Source organism: Nyctibius grandis, chromosome 9, assembly GCF_013368605.1.
Source record: "Nyctibius grandis isolate bNycGra1 chromosome 9, bNycGra1.pri, whole genome shotgun sequence".
In the NCBI taxonomy this organism is placed as follows: domain Eukaryota; kingdom Metazoa; phylum Chordata; class Aves; order Nyctibiiformes; family Nyctibiidae; genus Nyctibius; species Nyctibius grandis.
Window position 1 is genome coordinate 36670533 of NC_090666.1, and position 21713 is coordinate 36692245.

Here is a 21713-nt window from a genome sequence, read left to right on the forward strand (position 1 = left end):
TGTGTAGACGAGCAACTACTTGTTCAGTTCTTAAGGCTATCGCTTTGTAAAAGATGCATTTGTAACTTCTGTAATTGGGAACTCAAGGTAAACGTTATGTTTAAAAACATGTTTTACAGCAGAAAAGTACAGAATTTAGGTGCCTAAACCAGCATTAATTTTCATCTTGTATACAAAAAATCCTATCCCTGAACAACCAAACATAAACACATAAGTGGCAAGAACAGTCAATTCTTAAATCCTTCATGTGATGAATCAAAGTACTTGGAAGAAAACTGACCTGTCTGGGAATAATGTAGCCTAATAAATTAGAGATATGGGACTTGATTCTGCAAAATGCTGTAGCAACAGGTATTTAAGTGACTAAAGTTAAACTTACATTGGATGCTCCCCTAAAACAGAGGGAAAAATGTTCAGCTTCAAGCCCCTAGCCAAAAGACAAATCTACTTCTCCCTGTCTGCTTTTCTAAAAGGATGGTACTTCTTGGCATTCGACTACGTGAATGAGGGGAGGTATTTCTTCCTCCTCAGGTTGGATTGCTGTAGTTTACTGCACCCAAAATCAAAGATGATAAGAACCCCAGCTCACGTAGGCTATAATATTCCCCTCCTCTGAATAGTACAGAGATAATGTGACTAACGAACAGGTTCTGTCAACTGCCTCTTGCCGATTTCCAGTGCTAGTTTAAGATTATGGTTTTAATCCTGTAAAAGTCGTTAACAGATTAAAGGTCTGTAATGACAGGCGTCACAACCCAGAGAGGCAGCTGCCTCCTGTGGCTAACACATTGCAGGACAAGATGCAGTCAATAGCTGAAAGCTTCCATCTGTTCTGAACGACCTAAGAATGAAATCTAACACCAAATCAAACCATTTCCAAAGGATGCTGCATGACTTGCTTGACTTAATAAACTTTTCCCAAACCAAAGAGAAGAAAATGTAATAAGAGAGTAAGTGTGGAGAACACAAGCAATCTAAACAAAAGGAGGGGAGGAATACACTGATTAGGAACAAGGCCCAGCAAATATTTCGTTCTTATCAAGTAAGCTGTAAATTTGAGTGCAAATGGCCCTAGAAGAAAAAATTAGAACACTTAATAAGCCAGTTGTATTCTAATCCTGAATCTGATACTTACCTACAATTACTACAAGCAGGTCACCCTTTCTGAGTATGTTTTCCTCTGAGTTAAACAGGGACAGTTACATTTTTTTTGATCTGGATGTGCTGGTACGAGCCACACATTCACTTAACAGGACTTTGGAAGCATCAAAGGCCGCTGATGCCCACAGTGGGCACAGCATTCAAATATTTCTGCTTTACAGGCCTGTTCATTCCTGATTTTGTGCTATTTCATACTGTCTCTAGTAAGTGAACAGGGTGTAAACTCATCTAACCAAGACCATTTGTACCTTCCTCGCTTTTACACTTCTGCCCCTTTTGGTTCCTTGGAACACACAAGCCTAGGGACTGGGGACAAAAGCCCTGGCACTAGACTTGTTCCATAGATGTGGATCATGTCCTAGAAAGCAAATAAATGCACTTTATGGCATGAAAGAGACCTTGTATGTAAAACTAGCCTCAAGTGTTCTCAACAAATCTTCTAGTACTCCAGTGTATTTGAGCTTCCTGTCATTTATCATTAAAGACATTTTTAAAGCAAACAGTGGCAAAGGGAATTAAGTGGGGACTTAAATGATATGGCAATAATTTAATACATTTCATTTGGTTGGGAACGTGTCCTAAAACTTTTAAAGCTGACAAAAAAGCACTGCAAGAACAACCAGAAAGGCCAAACAAATCTGGCTATTACCTATTCCACCACAGGCTACTATTTCTTGATTTTCATTTTTAATTAATACAGTTATATTACTGTGTAAAATGCATCCCTGGACCGTGAACAGATTCAATGTTATTTGTGATATTACAGTAAAAATTATAATTCAAAATTAGGAAAACAAATTTGAGCTCCACACTCTGGGAACACTCAAAACCACCTGGACCTGAGGTTGGATTTGGGTAGGTCATAACAGCACACTTGGGAATCCACTCAGAGCCTCCACATGGTGGCCAAACTACAGCCTCACCTGCCTCAGGTGTCAGTCAGACTGGATTGGTATGAAGTGAAAGGTTGGTAATAGGTGTCTTGCAACTTACCTGAGACCCCTCCCTGGGCAAATTTAACCTGTTATAATCTGAAATACTTTTTTTTCACAAACACACACTTAGAAAATGATATAAAACCAAAAGTAGCAGAACAGCTACACAGAAGGAAATCTGGCACTGTGCTGTACTGAAGATGTAGTGCTCAGGTGTTTCTACCTGCAACCATCCCTAGTCCTGCTGGCCTTTGGTAGAACACACATGATGTTTCAAGATCCAGGTGGTACAGGACAGTGGTACACAGATGGGAGTTCAGTTTTGTCAAAGCACGAGAAGAATTGTTTAGCTTGATGGATCAAATAAGGTACTTCAATATGCAACATGCCTTTCCCAGTATGACCTTTTTTTTTGTCTTGCGCTACTCAAATAGCTCTATACGCTTTTCCTATCTAGTAATGCCAGCCACGGTCCTCTCAAGGTGGAATAAATAGGTATATTCTCATGCTATGACACTCATTTGTGCCTTAAAACTTCACATTTGTCATGTTTGTTGTTTTGAGTTAATCTTGTACTAACTTGTTTGGATGTCTGAAAGGGAGTCATAATTAAAATTACAAATAACTTCTTTTATAAATACCTATTTATTTATTTTATTTTTATAAATACCTATTTTAGCTCCATGACATATTTTTTCCCTAGAAGATTGGTGCGGGCTGTAATTTCCTGTATTTAGCCCTGAAGCAAAGAATGTTTATATGAAGTTCTGGAGAAAATTGATCAAACCACTTTTACGTTACAGGTCATGAAAAATTATCATAGCTGGATGTTTTATGTATTTCCAGCTGAGAAAGGACTTATTTCAATCCCTTCACTGTTTCTACAGCTCAGTCTTCATGAGGGTTGATGTGCTGCCTCTGTTCAATGTCCTGCTCCTATTCACGCTTAAAACGTTTTGGGTTTGGTATTTTTGGCTATTGATGTCAGCAAGTATAAACTTAAGTGTGCAAGTCAATGTGACATCATTTTGGAACCCTTATTTCTCAGGTGTAGACCAGCACCCTTAAAAGGGCCTGATTTCCAAAACATTCTGAAAATTAAGTCCCTTTACATTCTCTTATTCTGGAACCTGAGACCAAAGTCACTATTCACAGCTGAAAACTTCAGCTGCAAGGTGCAGTGTAAATGAAGTTGCCACTTGGCTGACCTGAAAATGCATGCAATTATGTTCTGATCACAACATGTACGAGCCTCCTCTTTGTTCAACATCTGCCTTTTGTCTTTAGGCTTGTAGGGCTGGAGTTTGGACCTGACTGTCTGGAAGCCCCTTATTAGCAAGGTTTCTTTTTTATCCTGCTTGTAACTACTTGACGTTTTGCGATGTTTGTCAAAATTTCTTAGGCTGAAAGTGGATCTTGCTTAAGAGATGATTAAGAAGCATTAAAATTTGGTCCAGGGCACAAACACTTTACTGCTTTTTTTTCATTTTTCAGTCTTGCTGGTAAAGCGCACGAGCCTAGTCATGATATGGGATGCATGCAACTGCAATGAACTGTTCTGCACTTCTGAAGAGAAAACTGAACGTTGGGTAAGACTAGTGCTGTTAACCAAAGAGCTATGTAGGAAAATCTGTATGTTGCTGATAGTTGTATGCTTTTAAAACTGGTATAAATTATAAAAATAAACTGTGCTGCTGTGGATAATGTTTAACAGTGAGGTTTATTCTTAATTCAGTTCCCGTGCCCCAGTTAACTGACAATCTGAATGAGACTAACGATGGATGATAATACACTGTGCTGACAGTAGAGAAATTTTTCAGATGCAGGTGCAACAGAGCGGGAAGGCACGCTAGAAGCTGGCTGCAATATGGACTAGCTTCAACCCTAAGTGATCAGCTACACTTGAGTTCCCAACATTACTTGACACCTAACTTAAAAAAAAAGCAGCAATATTGCACATCCTACTTGAATTACAGAGGACCTCGGTTTGTACTTGAGAGGGGAGACACAGGCATTCTGCTTCTTACTAATGTCTTAAGGTTTGCACTAGTTGGTGGGTTAATTAGGGAGATTGGTATGCAGCACAGCCCTGCCCTTCTTACCGTTTCCAAATCAGTTACTCTAAGAAACAACGATATTAAGTGTGCTATGATAGTCTGTCACATTGATTTATACAGACTAGGAAATACACCAGAGCTTGTCTCCATGTTTACTGAAATGTATTGCCTTTTTACTTGGCTTAAACTGATACTTTGATTGTTAATGAACCACTGATCAGTGTGATGCAACAGTGCAATTAAAAAAAGTAATTCACTAATAAAAATATTTTCCTTTTTAATCTAAGTAGATCTGTGCTGTTTGGAGGGGGGAAATTAATCTCTCAAAATGTAAATGACTGTCTTGCATTGTTTCCCATACTGATTGCTGAATTTGGTTTTGTATATTTGTTTTAACAAACTAGCTGGCGTTTCCACAAGATTAATAGATGTAATACACACACACACACAAAATGTGCCTAAGTCAGCCAGGGACTTGGCAGCACACCAAGGGACTGAATTCTGGGTAATGCTTCAGCTATCAAATTATTTTTTATTATTTCCCAATAAAACTTTCTAATTACTAGTTACCCATCCCTTTTCCTAGAGATGGAAATCCAGAAATTTCCTAGATCCATGGAAATTTCCTAGAGATGGAGATCCCTTCCATCCAGCAAATGGAAGACCTCTGCTGTTTTCCCGGGACACCTGCTCCAGGGGCTCTCAGATCAATTATAGCAGCAGAGGCACATAGGACAGCAGCAACTCAGTGACCCTACAGTTAGAGAATTATACTTTTAAAATTGTAATTGTTTGAGAATGTGATCTAAATAGTTCCTGATGATGTAAAAGATTGTACACCCTCACAAAAGTTACCTATCCAGTCATTAGTAAGCCTTTCCACATTTATGTTTAAACAAAATTTTTTCCTTGCTTGAAGTGGTGTAGAAATTTTTGAAAATCTTATTTGCAAAATCATTTCCAAATAATATGGTGTTGAATGCTTCACTCACCCTTCTCATGCAACTTGGCTTCCAACTTAGGGTTTCAAATGAGATGCAATAAATGCAAACTACAGCTGTTGGGAATGCCATGAGAATTAGTGCAACACATCCAAATTCTTCATAGAGCTTAAGCTACTAATACACATTGCAACATAACCTCTTCCTCTATATGCACGTGCGTAACAGTGATGTCTTTTTGTTAATCTCCAAAAAAATTACAGTTTAATACCATCCAACCTTTGGCATTGTTCTTAAATCTATTTTGTATCATGAAGAAATAAAGTACAAAAGAATAATACCATCTATAGTGTTCTGATGGTTACTTCTTTAAGAAACTTGCAGAAGCACAGTATGTGTAGGCAGAGCTTACCCAGTGAGCAGGATTACTGTGACACATTTTCCACATGCTGCATCTTGAGAGAGGTAGAACATCCTTTGTATATTGCTGTTAATATTGATTTGCTTCTTTTCACTATATCTTTGTAGGTTTTTTCATTGTCATTATCCAGTGACTTTTCTAATTAAACTCCAGGCTACACAAAGTGTAACAGTGAAGAGCTTTCCAGGCCAACAAACTGTATTTTTAGCCTTCAAATGTTTGACAGTATCTGCCTCAGCAATAGTTACCCAGAATACGTAGTCACAGTCCTAACTGTACTTCAGAAAAAATTAAGTGCAGCATTTTTTCCAAAATGTTCTCATCAGAGCACTTGAAAAAAAAACCTGTCCCGTCCTCGTTACTGTGAAATGTCCATCAAAGAGACTGTCTGCCTTTGCTGGCTGCACCCTCCCTGAGGCCGTGCTATAAACGCTGCGCTGTCTGTCATGGTCCCTCACGCAGCCCGGCTCACCAGGGGGCATGGAGGGTGTCCTGGCCTCTCCTCCTGACACTCACGGAGGACCTGTGCATGCCACACTCTCTACTTTTAATATATTTGGCATGGATTTCTGTCAAACAGGTACCTCCTCCATCATTTTTCCCCTCCGCCACACCCTTGACTTCCCCAGGGTGGATGCCAGGGCCAGTGTCAACTGTGGCCATCCTCTCCTCATAGGCCCTGCCGTGCAGGAGGCGCACCCTGGCTGCGTGGGCCCCTCTCTCCCCGCCGCTGTCCCGAGCCCGCCTCAACCCTTTGCCGGCGGGACGCAGCTCAGGGGCAAAGCGCCGCCGGGGAATCCCGCCAGGCACCAGGTCGCCAAGATGGCGCCGGGCTGAGGCGACTGTGCCACCACCCGCGCGCGGCCGGGGGCGGGCGCGCGCCGAGCGCAGGCGCCAATCAGAAGGCGGCGTCGGGCCGCGAGCCGCCGCCAGACGCGTGCGCCGCCACGGCCGCACCAACGGCTGGCCCCGCGCATGCGCCGGCGGCCGCGGCCCGACACCGCCTTCTGATTGGCCCCTGCGCGCGGCGCGCGCCCGCCAGCGCACGCGCGGGGCCAGCCGTTGGTGCGGCCGTGGCGGCGCACGCGTCTGGCGGCGGCTCGCGGCGCCCGGGCCCGGCGGCACCATGATGTGGTTCGGCGGCTCCATCCCGGCCGCCATCGCCGCCGCCAAGCAGCAGAGCTCGGTCTTCGTCGTCTTCGTGTCAGGTACGGCCCGGCCGGGGCGGGGGCGCGGTGCTGGGCGCCGGGCCCTGCGGCCGCGTCACCGCCCGGGCCCGGGGGGGCCGGGAGCAGCCGCTGCTCAGGCAGGCCTCTGGGCTGCGGTGCCGTCCCTGAGGCGGCCGGGACGGCCCCGGGCTCCGGTGGCGGCCGGAGCCGAGCGCAGTTGCCGGCCGGCCCGCTGCCCCGTGGGGTGCCGCTGCCCGCAGCCTTGCCCGTGGCGTGGGCCCAGCCTGCCCGCGGCCCTGTCAGCCGGCGCTGCGGGTTCGCTCGCCCCCGGGCGGAGCTTGCCGGAGCCTCCGCAGCGCCTTCGCCAGCTGTTACTTCCCCGCCTGCCCCTCCCGCTGTGCAGGGATTTCTGCTGTGTCAGTCCGAGCCCTGCTGCCCGGCCCGGCGGTGCGGGGCCAGCTGTGGAGGTGTCCCAGCCCCCTGGCCTTGCCCTTGTTGCGGTGTATCGTGGACTTACGCACTGCTCTAGCCCGTGAAATTAGTTCGGTGCTTCGCTTTTCCCTTCACTGTATCCTTGCATAAGCCTGCATTCAGTTCTTACTGCTGTAAGTTTCTTCGCTGTTTGTGTACAGTGTCCTTTTTCTGTACTGTTTGTTCTGTAACTGAATGGTAATTGAAGAAACCTGTAGAAACTTGCACTGTCTTTGTGTACGTTGCCTTTCGGTCTGGAAAAATGAGAATGGGGAGAGGGAAAGGAGGACATCAGACAGGTGCTTTAGCTTTCTTGTGTTTTTATGTATGTATGTAATGTCTTTTGTTTTTACTGTTGCCTTTTGTGCTTGTGGCTTGAAGTTGTTCAGATGCCTCATGAAAAAACCACCGTGCTAAATGTGTGACTAGTGGTGTTCCCTCAAGAATTATTGAACCGTGGGATTCGCTTCGCTTTAAGAAGTTCATTACCAAAGGGGATGTGAACAGAAAAGTAAAGTGCGGTGAAGTTCCTTTGTTGACACAACTCTTCTTATACTTGGAGAACAGCATTTAGTACTGGATAGTAAACATGCTGCTAGAAATCGAGATGATCTCAGCCTATAACATGCTGTGTTGCTGCTGGAGGAAGGGATGGGGTAGTGTATGCAGGCTTTAAGGCAGCATTTTAAAGCCCACTGATCACGATGGCAGGTGAGTGCTATGATGTGAAAGCCTTTCACCATTGGATTTTTTTTTTCATTAACATACTTTAGTGTGTTTACCTACAGTGCCTGCCTGATAGCTCTCTGCCTTCATAGTCAATAATGAGATGATCATAGTGTGTTGCATAAAATTAAATGGAAAGCCGGGTGGTAAACAACAAGACACTTCCTGACACAGATGTTTTGCAACACTTGACATTTTCACCTCTGAAACACAATATGCTGTGACTTGGTTACAGGCTGATCTTTCCCCCAACTCCCTAGTCAAGGTTAAAAGTTTTCTACTGAATTTCTTGGATGTTTCAAATGCTCTGTATTGGGTGTGTGTGGCAAGGTTTTGGTAGCGGAGGGGCTACAGGGGTGGCTTCTGTGAGAAGATGCCAGCAGCTTCCTCCATGTCCGACAGAGACAATGCCAGCCGGCACCAAGACGGACCAGCTGCTGGCCAAGGCCGAGCCCGTCAGTGAAGGTGGTAGAGCCTCTGGGGTAACATAGTTAAGAAGGGGAAAAACTGCTGTGCAGCAGCAGCTGCAAGAGAGGAGTGAGAATATGTGAGAGCCACAGCCAAAGTCAGTGAAGAAGGAGGGGGAGGAGGTGCTCCAGGCCCTGGAACAGAGATTACCCAGCAGAGATGGTGGTGAAGACCATGGTGAGGCAGGCTGTGCCCCCACAGCCCGTGGAGGTCAAGGGTGGAGCAGATATCCACCTGCAGCCTGGGGAGGACACCATGCCAGAGTAGAGGGATGCCAGAAGAAGCCTGTGACCTTGTGGGAAGACTGTGCTGGAGCAGGCTTCTGGCAGGACCTGTGGCCCCATGGAGAGAGCAGCCCACACTGGAGCAGGGGCAGAGTGTGAGGAGGAAGGAGTGGCAGAGACAGCGTGTGATGAACTGACCGCAAGCCCCATTCCTTGTCCCCCTGTGCCACTGGAGGGGAGGAGGCAGAGAAAGTTGGGAGTGAAGTTAAGCCCAGGAAGAAGGGAGGGGTGGGGGGAAGGTGTTTTAAGATTTGTTTTTATTTCTTATGATACTACTCTGACTTTTGGCAATAAATTAAATTCATTTTCCCCAAGTCGAGTCTGTTTTCCCTGTGACGGTGTCTGCAGAGTGATCTCCCTGTCCTTATCTTGACCCATGAGCCTTTCGTTATATTTTCTCTGCCCTGCCCTGCCAAGGAAGGGAGTGACAGAGCGGCTTTGGTGGGCACCTGGCATCCAGCTGGGGTCAACACACCACAAAGGTGTTGGGTTTTTTTAATAGTAATTCAGTACCTGTGAGTATTTTGAACTAGATACATATATATCAAGGATTGAGAAGTGCACTTTATAACTTCTTTCAAATATTTTTTATGAAACTAGAATTGTACGTAAAACTGGCCATTTCTTTTAGATGTGAATGTTGACTAGTTCGATGTAGGAATGTGTAGATACACAGAGCGGAGATAAGTTTACAATTGCAGGTATGTAACCTAGTTTTGACATTATAATATGCGGTAAGGACTTGTTTTGTTTCGCTTGTCTTACCAGCCCTGAAAAAGGGGGGGTGTTACTTAGGGCCGCCATATCTCCAAAATGAAAGTGTTGGCGAGTTCTGCTGGGTTCTGATCTGCCCTAGGAACAGTGGGATCGGGGCAACTGACCTGTGATGGAGCTGATCGTGAAGCAGTTCTGTTACAGCTGCTGGGAAAGGGAGTTGGGAAGCCCAAGAACATAGTTTCTCACCATGTGTGGAAGCAGGTGTGTTTGAAGGATGCAGAGTGCTGCAAGAATAGTCTGTTTCTATGCGAGCAGTGACTGGGTTTGTTGTTTGGGTAGATCTGTGTTTAAACCTGCACAGTTGTTGGTGGTAGCTTTGAGTCTTTGCACTACACGCTTGCCCATAGACACCAGAGGCAAGTGTTTGAAAGCAGCTTTCCGAGCAGGAAAACATGCTTTCAGAAGTGCTCGGTGTTTCTGTTTTGTTTTGTACACTTTGTCCAATAATCTATATGGAGACAAAAAAATGAATAAAGGAAAAAAAAATAGTGAGAGAAACAGCAAATGTAAATTAACTGCAATTTTAGGGTGGCCCCTGTGGAGCACAGCTATTACATATAGCCTTGACAAAAATTACTGAGTTCTGGTATGTCCATCCCTGTTTGGTTTCTGCTGCCATGGATCTGTCCCTCTCTCCCTCTTCACTGCACGTCTCTAAACAAGCGCTAGAAAATGAAGAACTGGATTATTCTTTCTGATTCTAGAATATTTTCCAGTCAAGCAAGGAATAATGTGGCTATTTATCTTAACAATGAGGTGGTGGTTGTGACTGCAGTTGCATGTTGCTCAACCAGTTTTTTTCTTTAACATTTTTGTTTGCCACTGTAATTATGAATTATGTCAAGATCTGTTCAGCCTGACCTCTTGACTTTTCTGGTGCTTATCCTCTGACCTGGCAGTTTTCATTTCAGGATATAATTACTACTACAAAACTGTAATAAATGAACCTTAACCCCCAAATGAGAAAGGGTTACCAAAACAAAAAGATGTACAAGAATAAGCAACTATTCTGTGGGTAGTCACAATATCACACTGTGCTTCACGGCAAAGAGCTTTATAAAATGTGAGTTATCAGCATTTTCTTTCATGGGTCCCATCTCTCAGAGACTGTGCTGTGAACAGTCTCTGACCTGTTTGTGTCTTTCAGCATTCTTTTTCTACGGCAGTTGGTTGTATGGAAAAGTTAGTGTTAGGCCGGTATTTAGATATTTTTAGTAGCCTAATCGGATGAGCACATGTCCTTTTGAAAAAGTGTGTGGTGAAGCAGCTGTCTGTCTCTGAGCGTTTGGAAACGGGGGGAGGAGGCCGAACCACTCTTGGCAGAACAGCTGCATCCGTTGACCACAGTTGGAAGCACTGCACTTAAAAGAAGAGGAAAGCCTCCTACATAAAATACCCTAAATATTTACTTGCTTATAATAGTAATAGAGATTAATACTTTCTTACTTACTCCAATACTTCCAGGGAAAAATCAATACATATGGTTGGAAAACACTTTTCCAAAATCAGTATATTTTTGATACGTGTCTCTCTGAGAAGCATTGTGGCCAAACAGTCATGGCTTAAGGCAGCAGTGCTTCACCAGGGGATGGCCCATACAACTCCTGATCTGTAACAAGTGAAAAATACTGCATGAAATGGCAACTGGGATGAAATAAACAAATGGCTTGTTGTTGTCCTTGAATAATGGACTACTATACTTGTGACTCAAATTCTTCACCAGTCAATTTCAGTCAATTCCAAGCTGCTAGGAAATAATACAGATTGAAGATAAGCAAATGGTTGCATGCCAGTTTACTTGTTGAAAGATGGTTAATATTCATTGGAATCTACTTATTAACCCACATCCTCACTAAACTGGTGCTTTGGAAGAGAAATGTGTGATTGACGTGTTTCATCTGATTAAAATAACACTTGTGAATCTGCGTCCCCAGAGCACCTTTTCAGTTTCCCTTGCTTACATAGCTCCTCTTCTGCTGTTGCTCTTGTTCCTCTGTGCCCCTCAATCCTTTTCCTCCCCTCCTGCTGTTACTGTTCATGTCAGGAACTGGAATACAAAACAAAGTTACAAGTAGTCCTGCAAATAAATGTTTCTTGGTTTGTGGGTTTTTTAGCACCATCAAACTGTGAAACCTTGTCTGCAGAATTATGTATTTACAAGGAGTGGAATAGGCAATATACAGTTTTGCCTATTAGCAGCTGGTGTACCAATATGTAATTAAATTTATAATGAGGGGTAAGCAGTGGATAGTCTTAGCATGTTAGCATATCAAGCTTAATGTCAGGGAGAAGCGATGGTTCCCTCTGTGCTGTGGGATCTCCGTGCATATCATGAGAGTATACTGAAGCAAAACACTAAAGCATAAGCATACACACTGTAACATGAAAATGAGGTCCTTCGGTAGCTGTGCAATTAGATGATGCAATCAAGCCAATCTTCGGACTTGCCATCACCTCCAGTTCCGCTATCTCTATTCCATCTCTGTGGTCTAGTCCCTTCTGCTCCCTTGGACCAGCTCACCATGCAGCTGAATGACTGCAAAAGCTACATGCTTGCTGGCTTGGAAGGATTGTTGGTGTATTGGGTTTTTGGCACGTTAGCAAGGCAAATCAGCTGGAGTGAATTGTCTCCAGATTATTAAAAAAAAAAAAAAAAAAGAAAAGATAAACTGACTTGAAAATAATCATGAGAGTGTCTTTCAAAGGTGATTTCAAGCAATTGAAGCAAAGCTAAAGTCAGACCAGAAACAGGAATTTGTGGTGGGTTTAGCTTCACACGTGCGCTGTATCTTGCAGGTGAGGATGAACAGTCTACTGAGATGGCTGCAAGGTGGGAAGATGAGAAGGTGACTGAAGCTGCCTCAGATGGTTTTGTTGCTATTAAAATTGACACCAAAAGGTTTGCTCCTATTCTAATTCTGTCTCTTACACAATCTTTCATTGATGATGATAAGAGTAAGAGGCTTTTGAAGTCCTTGTCCTGATTTGGAGGTAGTCTAAATAGAAGGTTCCAGAGCATAAGTGAATTCAGTACTCCTGAAGCCCCTAGAGCCTGAGAAAATTCCAAATTTCAAAATTTACTGTTGTATTCTGCAGAATATTCATTGTATATTTTGCACTATATTTCAGTACTAGTAAAAGAACGCTTGAGGTTGTCCTTTTTCATCAGGAAGAGACACATAAGTTACGTAAAACAGCTGGAATCAAAATGCAAGCACTCTTGAGGCAGTTCTTGATTTGCCAAGTTACGTAATGAATTTAAAAACTTGCTTGAATTCCAAAAGATAAAAATCTGTAAAGCCCCAGAGAAAATGTGTTTGTCTCTATTGTAACACATAGAATAGAGAAGCATTGAAGTTCCTGGGTAAATTACTCAGCTATTTTTGTTATGTTTAAGTGTCCTAGTCCATGTGCAGAAAGTGCATTGACATTTCCCCAAATGGTATTATTTTGAAGTGCTCTGTAGACATTTTATTAGACTTACTGTATTATTTGCATTCAATAGACTAGAATATCTTTTTCCTGAATTGCTTCTTAGCACTGTTTCCCTAAATCTTATGTAGTCAACTGTGATAACTAGGGATTGTCACCATGTCAACACTTATGCAAAATGTTAATGAGAAGATGCCATGCAAATTTGCTTTTAGTGTTCTCTCAAGTATTTAAATAGCTTTGTGTGTGGTGGTATGACAGTTATTTTTATGATGAAAGACTTAATCTGAAGTTGTTGTGAAATGATTGCTCCTCCTAAATGAATCTTTTCTTTTAAACAGTGAAGCATGCCTGCAGTTTTCTCAAATTTGTATCCTTTGAGACCAGTTTAGATGCTACATTATGATTACAGATAATTGCACTTCACAATTTGTTCTTAAGACAAATATTTACAAGCAACATTATTAAAAATACTTCTTGTGGCACAAAAATACGCAACAAACTGCGTAGTTAAAAGATAGCATTTATGTATTCAACTTACTGTCAGTTCTTAGAGAAAGTGAACAAGTTGGGGTTTTTTAATGTTAATCCTATGTAATTCTCCAAATAGAAAAGTATCCAAAGTTTTATGTAAACAAAATAACCCATTGGTGTTACTAATCAGCATTAGAAAACAAACAAGCAATGCTTTAAATTATTAGCTGGAGTTCAGAGTTACAGAGGAGGAAGACCAAGTAGTGGGCTGGGTTCTATCAGATACACAGGGGTGAAGCGAGGTGAACGTCTGCCTGCCTTAAGTAGGTCGCTGCGTATAGCTCAGGAATTCTGCGTGATGCTGAGGGAATTCAGTACCTTAACTTGGATTTTCTTGATGCTGTAAAAAATTCATTGTTGTCTACATAAGGTGTTGTCTCACACTAAAACAAAATCTTGCAAGTCAAAGCATAGGTGGTTGCATTTGTGTGTGTTGGAAAAAAATATTTTGGCCTAAATCATTTCAAAGAAAAGAAGAAATACTAATCAGTTGTATATAATGTTTTCCAGCATTTTTCTTAGCATCTTTTTTTTCTTCCTCCCTTGGCACTGACTACTTGTGACCAGGTGGAGATAGAATATTGGGCTAGAAGCTTGTGTACAAAGACTGTTTTTCCTTTTAAAGTTACTTCATAAACTTTTGTCGTTTGTTGCCCTTAACTGTTGCTGTGCAGATCCTGTAGTGTGCGTTCCGTCCAGTTTTTTTATAGGAGACAACGGAATCCCTTTGGAAGTAATTGCTGGCAGCGTTTCTGTTGAAGAGCTTGTTACCAGAATCCATAAGGTTAAACAGGTAACGCTTGCTAACAGACTGGATCTTTCCGATTGAGTTGGGTGTGCTCACATGCTCAAGACAGAAGATGTCCCTGGCCCTTAGCTTGTGCCTCGGGGAAGTATGAATTACTGCTTCTATGTCCTTCCAATAACAAAATCTGCAAACTTAAATTCAGTGCACAAACTTGAACAGGTTGGAAAGCACTATGCAGAAGGGCTACGTTATTTTTGTTTCACAGGTTGTTTTAGATCATCTCTGTAACACCTACAGTATTGAAGAAATACGTCAACAACTCTAAACTGGAATGTCGTACCGATTACTCTTTCACCTCATACATGGTTTTGTAATATTGTTTTGTAATGTGGATTTATAAAATTATGCGATGGAACGTAATACAAATGTATATAGTTTATCACTTTGATTTCAAGTGTAAGACTATAATCAGGAAAAATATGAAATGTATGATTGCATCACACTCAACAATATGTGATAATTTCAATTTTATATTTTAAATATGGCTGATTCTCTAAAAAATAGTTTAGTCTTGACATTTGAACGTGTGGAAAATATTTTAAGTTTTCATAGTCTCTTTTTTTTTCAATTTCTTAGATGCACACAGCAAAAGGGCAGCCTTTGGAAAAAGGAAGTCAGTCATCTGCTCCCTGTCCCTCCTCTCAACCTGATGGTGCTCCAGAAAATACACAATCCAGAGCAGTAGAGTCTTGTGACTCTCCCGAGTCTGTTATGACTGAGGCAATAAGACCTTCTGCTGGTAATGGTTAGTATTTTTACACAAATGCTAGCTAATTTGCTTTTGAAATAGTTTTCCTTTTCTTAAGTTATTACATAATGGTACATAAAAGGCAATATTTTGAGTGGACTTGTTGAGGGAAAACTTGGGTATCCCTGAATGCTTCTTGCAAGTCTAGAGGGAAGAATTTACTTGTAATTCTGCTCAGTTTTAATGAGTGAGAAATATATGGTTTATCGTACAATAAAAATTATGCATGCTTTCTTGAAATAGGATTAAATTAAAAAAGTTTCTTTGGGTTAGTAAGCTGAAACCAAGAAACCAAGAAACCAAATTGTTGGGGAGGGAGTCTAAATAGCAGAACCTCGTATATCTATATATATATACACACACCTTGGGATATCCTAGTTGCTGCGAGTTATGCCTAACAACAAGCATAATATTTTTTTTATGGTACGAAATATACCTTTTATTTTTCTCTTATGCATTACTTTCTTGTAAATCACTTGAAGATGCAGCAAATTCAGGTCAAGCAAGCCAGAAAGCAACTAATTCTTCAGATGAGCAAGTGAGCGATGCTCAGCCTGTGAATGATCTTACGCTCAAAGTAGAAAGGTAAGTCGCCTTTTGCAGACTTCCTAATGTATTGTATTTGTTGTTTGTTTGTTTGTTTTTTAACGGGCTTAATTACTGGATTTTTGGTGCTTCTTCTGTTATCATTTGGCAAACGTTTATGTGGTCTTATTTTTGTTTAGATATCTGTGACAATAGTAGGGTTAATAGAAAAACAGCTTTTAAATTAATTTCTCACGAAAAGGATAATTGGGAAAACTAAAGATACTCTCCTTTGATAGAACTTGAATACAGACAATATGTTTGCTGCAAAAATTTTGAAGGAGTTAAAACATTGAACTGAAAGCACTTGAAAATGAGGTAATAAAGTGCTAACCTAGATTTTGTGCAGAGGTGCCATCTTACTTCTTTTTCTTGTCTATTTGATGACTGTGCTCCAGGCACGTTGAAAAAGCCAGAGGAATCCTATTCTGAGACTCTTCATTTGTTTTGATCAGGGAACAGTAATGAGGTCTGATGAGCAATGCTTGTTCTAGTATTCTGAAGTATGGTGACCAGAAGCAGCTGGTTCAATACATGGTTCATTCATTAAATTGATTGTTTTTAAATACAAGATTTTGTGTATAAACTTGTTTTTTAGCATCTGTAAGACTGATGCTATTTGTAATATCCTATCTAAAACTAGTAACACATACTTAGGATTATTTATACTGCTAAAATATATTTTAAAACTTTTTCACATTTAATTTTTCTTCCAGAGTTGTTGGATGATAAGTATAATTTTTCCTTACCACTGATAAGAGAATGCAATCAGTATTTTAATATAAATACCCAAGTTCCTTTCTAAAATGTGCATTAATCTTAAATTATGCTGTATTTACATATGTATATACTGCATTTCTTTTTGGGAAAAAGAGGCAAAGCGCTGTGTTAATTAGCATATTCTTTTTTAAAAAGCAAAACAGCTACCATACAAACAAAATTTTTCTGATTATCTGACTTCTCTTGTTGTTTGGTCCTGCCTGCCCTTTGCCTAGACTTAAAATGTGTTGTAAATTACTATGGTTTTCTTTGAGTCAATCTTTATTCCAAGGCACCTTTCTGTATAGATGTGACAGATGCACGTGCATCTGTGTCGGGGCTGTATATTATTTGCTTTCCATTTTATGAAGTGATGTGCAGAAGAAACCAGATGGCTTAAATAGCTGCGAAGAGATTGAGATCTAGTGTTTCTGTTGCCACAGATCAGAAATGATCATAAATAGTATTTGCTTATTGTATATCTTACAAGTTGGTTCAAGAATACGTAAGATTCGTTTACTGAGTGGAACAGGACAGAAGGAATATGTTAGAACTCCACTAAAAGTTGGAAACCAGGTGGTGAATCACCACCTCATCTCTTTATGGATGGCACACCTGCATGTGAATGAATCATTACACCAGGCGTTTGCACTGTGTTACAGTTCATTGTCATGTGTTCTGTTCTTCTGTGAGCATTTGCAAATGCTTCACTAAAATTTTAAAATGTTAATAACAGATATTGCAATTTTAAGACTTTTCACTTTATTCTTAAATTTAGAATAACAAAAAAGCTTGAAGAAAGAAGAGAAGAGAAAAGGAAAGAGGAAGAACAGGTAACACAAAAATGTAAAACAGCTAGCAATTTTTTATCCCCTTATTTGAATAAATGCTTAATTCCTTTTTAAATAAATGTATTTCAATCTTGTCTTACTCTTGTCCAAGGCAATTTTGTGGTCCAGTTTTTATGTCTCTGTTGTTTATTCAGAAAGAAATTAAGAAAGAAATTGAACGGAGAAAAACTGGTAAAGAAATGTTGGAGTACAAAAGAAGACAGGAAGAAGAATTGACAAAACGTATGTTAGAGGAAAGGAACAGAGAAAAGGCAGAGGAGAAGGCTGCTAGAGAGCGTATCAGACAACAGATTGCAATGGTAAATTTTTCATTTTGGAAGGTAGCTTGCTGCTTCTCTTTCACAAGGGCCACCGGTGTACCAAAAGCATAAATTTTCTCACTCAGTGAAACTTTGAAAGATTGTCCGTTTTTCAGTTTGGAGTCCTGTGGCCTTGTATTGTAACAATTTATGTGGTTGGTGTTTACGTAGCATTTCCATACTCATGATCTTTTCTATGCGAACAAGCATACCAACTTTTCTGTCGTATTGCTTGAGTCAAATGGAGAATTATCATTTAAACAGAAAAATAATAGCAATTTAAGCATATTTCTGGAACAGAAGCAAGGGGATATTTAATTGTGGGACATGCAGAAGAACACTGATCTCAAAATGGTGCTGAGGATTGTTCTCCAAGTTTGTCTACATCTGTGTACATATATGAATATACAATTTGTAGCAATTGAAATCCCTCATTATTAGGTTTTGGCCTAGAACACTTAGAACTGTAACAGTGTCACTTGTCATGAGATTTTTCCCTTTATCTTCACTGGAGTGTTAAACTTGCATGGGAAGATCATCTATTAACAACTATTTACATGAAGTGACTCAATGAAAAGTGTGTCATCTTGGCTAATGACAGGAGATTGTGCAGTTTGGCAGTGAAGAATTCTTTGCAGCGCTCCTCTCTTTTCTCCTAGCTGGGTACTAACTACAGATAGTTAGCTCTCTGTTTTAACGAATATTAAGCTACACTTTATGGTAAAAATTAAGGTTTCTGTTTGGTCCTTTCACAGGATCGCGCTGAGAGAGCAGCTCGCTTTGCAAAATCGAAGGAAGAAGCAGAAGCTGCAAAAGCTGCAGCTCTTCAGGCTAAACAGGCCGAAATAGAGGCCAGAAAAGAAGCATCTCAAAAGGAGCGAAGGTGAGTTCCTGTGGAGAAAGCAGTATATATTTTTGGGGAGACAGGTAAAGAAACTTTAAATAAACTTTTAAGAGATTTGATATACATCCTAATCTATTAATTGATGCCTTGTTGAACTGTTTAAATAGGGACATTAAAAGTTGGCTTTCTTTATATTTATTTGTAGCTATTTACATGAATATTGTGTTCTCTGATAACTTTCATCCTCTTGACATTCCTGATGATGAAACACTAACCACCTTTCCTTGTGTGTTATTTTAGTTGGAGAAGAGCTTTCTCTGTCTGATCTTTGATTTAAATACCATGTATAATGGGGCTAGGTAGGGAACTAGGTAAGATGAGAACGTGATAGATAATGACTGGACAGAACGATCAGATAATGACAGAACTACACTGGGGAGCATGGTGCCGACCCAGCCGTTTGGCTGTGTGCGCAGTCAGCTTGGATTCAGGAAGGCTTGATGGGGCTCATCAGCTGTCTGGGTCAGAGCTGTCTCCTGCTTTGCCCATCACTACTGTTGTAATAAATATTCTAACTTGTGGAGACCTTACGTGGAGTTACGGAGCCACCGCGAGTCTAGTACTGCCCCTGACAGAGGGCCTGTGCAGGAGTAGCTGCCTGTGTTGGTGCTGAAGCTCGAACAGCAATGCTGGGCCACAGGTAGTTGGACATAGAATGACTTGCCAAGTCAGCTTAAATGTCTGTGCCCTCATAGTACAGCTTCTTGAAAAAAGAACAGAAGTAATATAGGCTGCACAAGAAATACAGTTTATATTTCATTCATTTATTCATTTCTTGCATGATTACTGTAAATATCTTGTTTGAATGGTGATGGGTCTTGGACTCTGATAAAAACCAGAGGAGATGCATTGTGATATATAAGCAGATGGTTATCAACTCTCGATCCAAACTTATAACCCATCTGCACTGCCATGAGTAGGATGACTGCCCTTCTCTTCAGTACTACCAAGCTAAAGCCCCGGGAGCATTTGTCCGTAGTTGTTTGTACGCTGACTGACCCTGATGCATGTCCTGCAGTGCAATAGCCAGGATTCAGTTCCGCCTCCCAGATGGATCTTCCTTTACTAACCAGTTCCCATCTGAAGCACGACTGGAAGAAGCAAGGCGGTTTGCTGCACAGGTAAATTGGTGTTTTGTTTTCTTAGCTGCATGCTGATTACAACTGGGTGTAGCATCGACTAATTGTTGATCATGGTGGAATTGTTGTCAGCTGCTTTCCTATTTGTTTATTTGAAGGGGGTTTTGGTAGCAGCTTTTTCCAGTGCCACCAACTGCCTTGGTGTTACTGCAGCATATCATTATTTAGAGATAGCAGGATATGAAACATCCTTCATTTCTCTATATGAAGGTGATTGATAGTTTGCTATAGAAATGTAGGGTCAGTATGGCAAGGTGCACTCAAATGGCAAATCTGCAGTTGTTTGAAGGTGAACATTTATAAATAAAATGTTTTCTTTATATTTTCACAGACGGTTGGTAACGCTTACGGCAACTTTTCACTGGCGACGATGTTTCCCAGAAGGGAGTTTACCAAAGAAGACTATGGAAAGAAATTACTGGAGCTGGAGTTAGCACCCAGTGCTTCAGTAGTGTTGCTGCCAGTAGGTGGTGGTTGTTGGTTTGTTTGGTTTTCATTTCCTTGCAGACAGCAGTACTGTAGCTGTGTATCTGCTGTCAGTCAGCCATGATAATATTTGGCTTGAATTTTGGTCTTCTCGATGCCTAAGATTGCAAAATTACTTTAATTTTTGTCAGGACTGATTTGGAGGAGGACCTTTTCTGAAGCAGATAGATGGTGGCATAGGTATTTGTCTGATGTGTAACCAAAGGAGTTCTCCTGTGTCTGCTGAGCTGGTTCTAAATTATGTATGAAATACTCTGTCTACAAGGGCATGACTTATATCTGACAAGTTTGCTTTCTGTGTTCCTGACCAGGCGGGAAGACCTGCTACTTCTGTCGTTCAGGCCTCAGGCAGTGACCTGTGGAAGTTCTTGGGCACAATCCTTTATCCCCTCTTAGCGGTTTGGAGATTCATTAGCAACTTTCTGTTTACGAGTCCACCCCCCTCACAGCCTGCTGTGAGATCAGCTCATCAGCAAGACCATTCAAACCCTTCAACATCTAGCAGCATTGAGCAAAGCAGGTATGGTGTGGGTGTACAAGAAACCTGGGCAACTGAGTCGGGATTGGACAGTTGAGATTCTGTATTGCCTGGAGAAAGAGATCTCCCCTGTGCCAGGAGGAGCTGCCAGGCTGTTTCACATGAAGCAGGCATGTGTCGCTTCAGGGACATGGGCTTTCCAGGGGCAACGAGCTTCTGACTGCTAAATGATGCATTTTCAGCTGGGTATTGCTTCCCAAGGAAACAAAGGGCTGAAGAAAACTATTAGTGGGGATAAGAGAAGGAAGGATGCATGATTTACACAAGAAGTGAATGCAATAAATGGAATTATTACCAGGGGAAGATGTCAAACTTCACTGTTGTTTGTACCCTAGGCAAGCAGTCCGGAAACGAGTAGTGGAAAAGCGGGGGGAAGACTTCAAAAAAGAAGGTAAAATATATAGACTGAGGACTCAAGACGATGGAGAAGATGAAAACAATACTTGGAATGGAAATTCTACACAACAAATGTAGTTTTGAGTAACTGCAGTAATTGCTGCCTGGCTTTTTTTTCTTTTTTTTTTTTCTTTGTTTTCTTTTCTTTTTCTCTTATTTGATCTAAGTCAACTAAAGCTTCTGGACAAGTGGGGCTTATTTTACACTGACTGAATTTCACACTCCACTCCTGCAGTGGAGTATGGAATAAAGTCACTGAAGTCAGAAAAATTGAGTGAGTGTAGCTGAGACCTAGAAGCAAAGAGTTAAAAAGACTGAAAATCTCCATCAGCTTTCATAATCATTACCCTACTGCCATAGAAAGGCACTTTTTAATCTAGAAATATTCTGTTATATAAATTTAAGGGCCAACTATGTTAATATAAAGGTCATGGAAGGCAATACCTGATTAAAATGAGGGTTTCAGAAGCACTATAAGTAGCAAATCGGGTAACTAATTTATGTTTAACTTTTTTTCTTGCTTCTGCAACTGCAAGCAAAACCTTGTAGTTTTTAATTCACCAAGCACTCAATAAACTATTTTCCAGAAAACATAACTGTCTTCTCTTGTGAAGTTCCTCTGAAGTACCTGTGTCACAGGGAAGCAAGCAGGTAGGATCATACACTGAAATTTAAAATATAGGGGACAAACTTTTTGTTTCAGTCTAAATGACCTTACTCAGGAGTTGTTTGTATTAAAATATGGTAAAACACACCTGAAAGAGTGTTTTGGGTCCAGGCTGTGATACAGGAGGAAAAAAGGTGGGTCTGTATCCCATGAAAAG

The 21713-nt window shown here is 41.2% G+C and overlaps 1 protein-coding gene across 1 annotated transcript; it reads left to right on the forward strand.

The window, feature by feature from the left end:
• Positions 1 to 6577: 6577 nt before the first annotated feature.
• UBXN4 (UBX domain protein 4) lies at positions 6578 to 21485 on the forward strand. The gene is made up of 13 exons (XM_068407569.1): positions 6578 to 6723; positions 12207 to 12309; positions 13184 to 13212; positions 14051 to 14169; positions 14761 to 14929; positions 15415 to 15517; positions 17055 to 17109; positions 17262 to 17426; positions 18182 to 18309; positions 19349 to 19451; positions 19801 to 19932; positions 20267 to 20475; positions 20829 to 21485. The coding sequence occupies exons 1-13, from the start codon at positions 6642 to 6644 to the stop codon at positions 20965 to 20967; spliced, it is 1536 nt and encodes a 511-aa protein (XP_068263670.1). The 5' UTR covers positions 6578 to 6641; the 3' UTR covers positions 20968 to 21485.
• Positions 21486 to 21713: the final 228 nt, after the last annotated feature.

Bases quoted from the DNA above. Each gene is read 5' to 3' on its own strand.
- UBXN4 (XM_068407569.1), top strand. From the start codon at position 6,642: ATGATGTGGTTCGGCGGCTCCATCCCGGCCGCCATCGCCGCCGCCAAG. The intron at 17,427-18,181 runs GTAAATTTTTCA...GTCCTTTCACAG, and splicing joins TCAGACAACAGATTGCAATG to GATCGCGCTGAGAGAGCAGC. The intron at 20,476-20,828 runs GTATGGTGTGGG...TTTGTACCCTAG, and splicing joins AGCAGCATTGAGCAAAGCAG to GCAAGCAGTCCGGAAACGAG.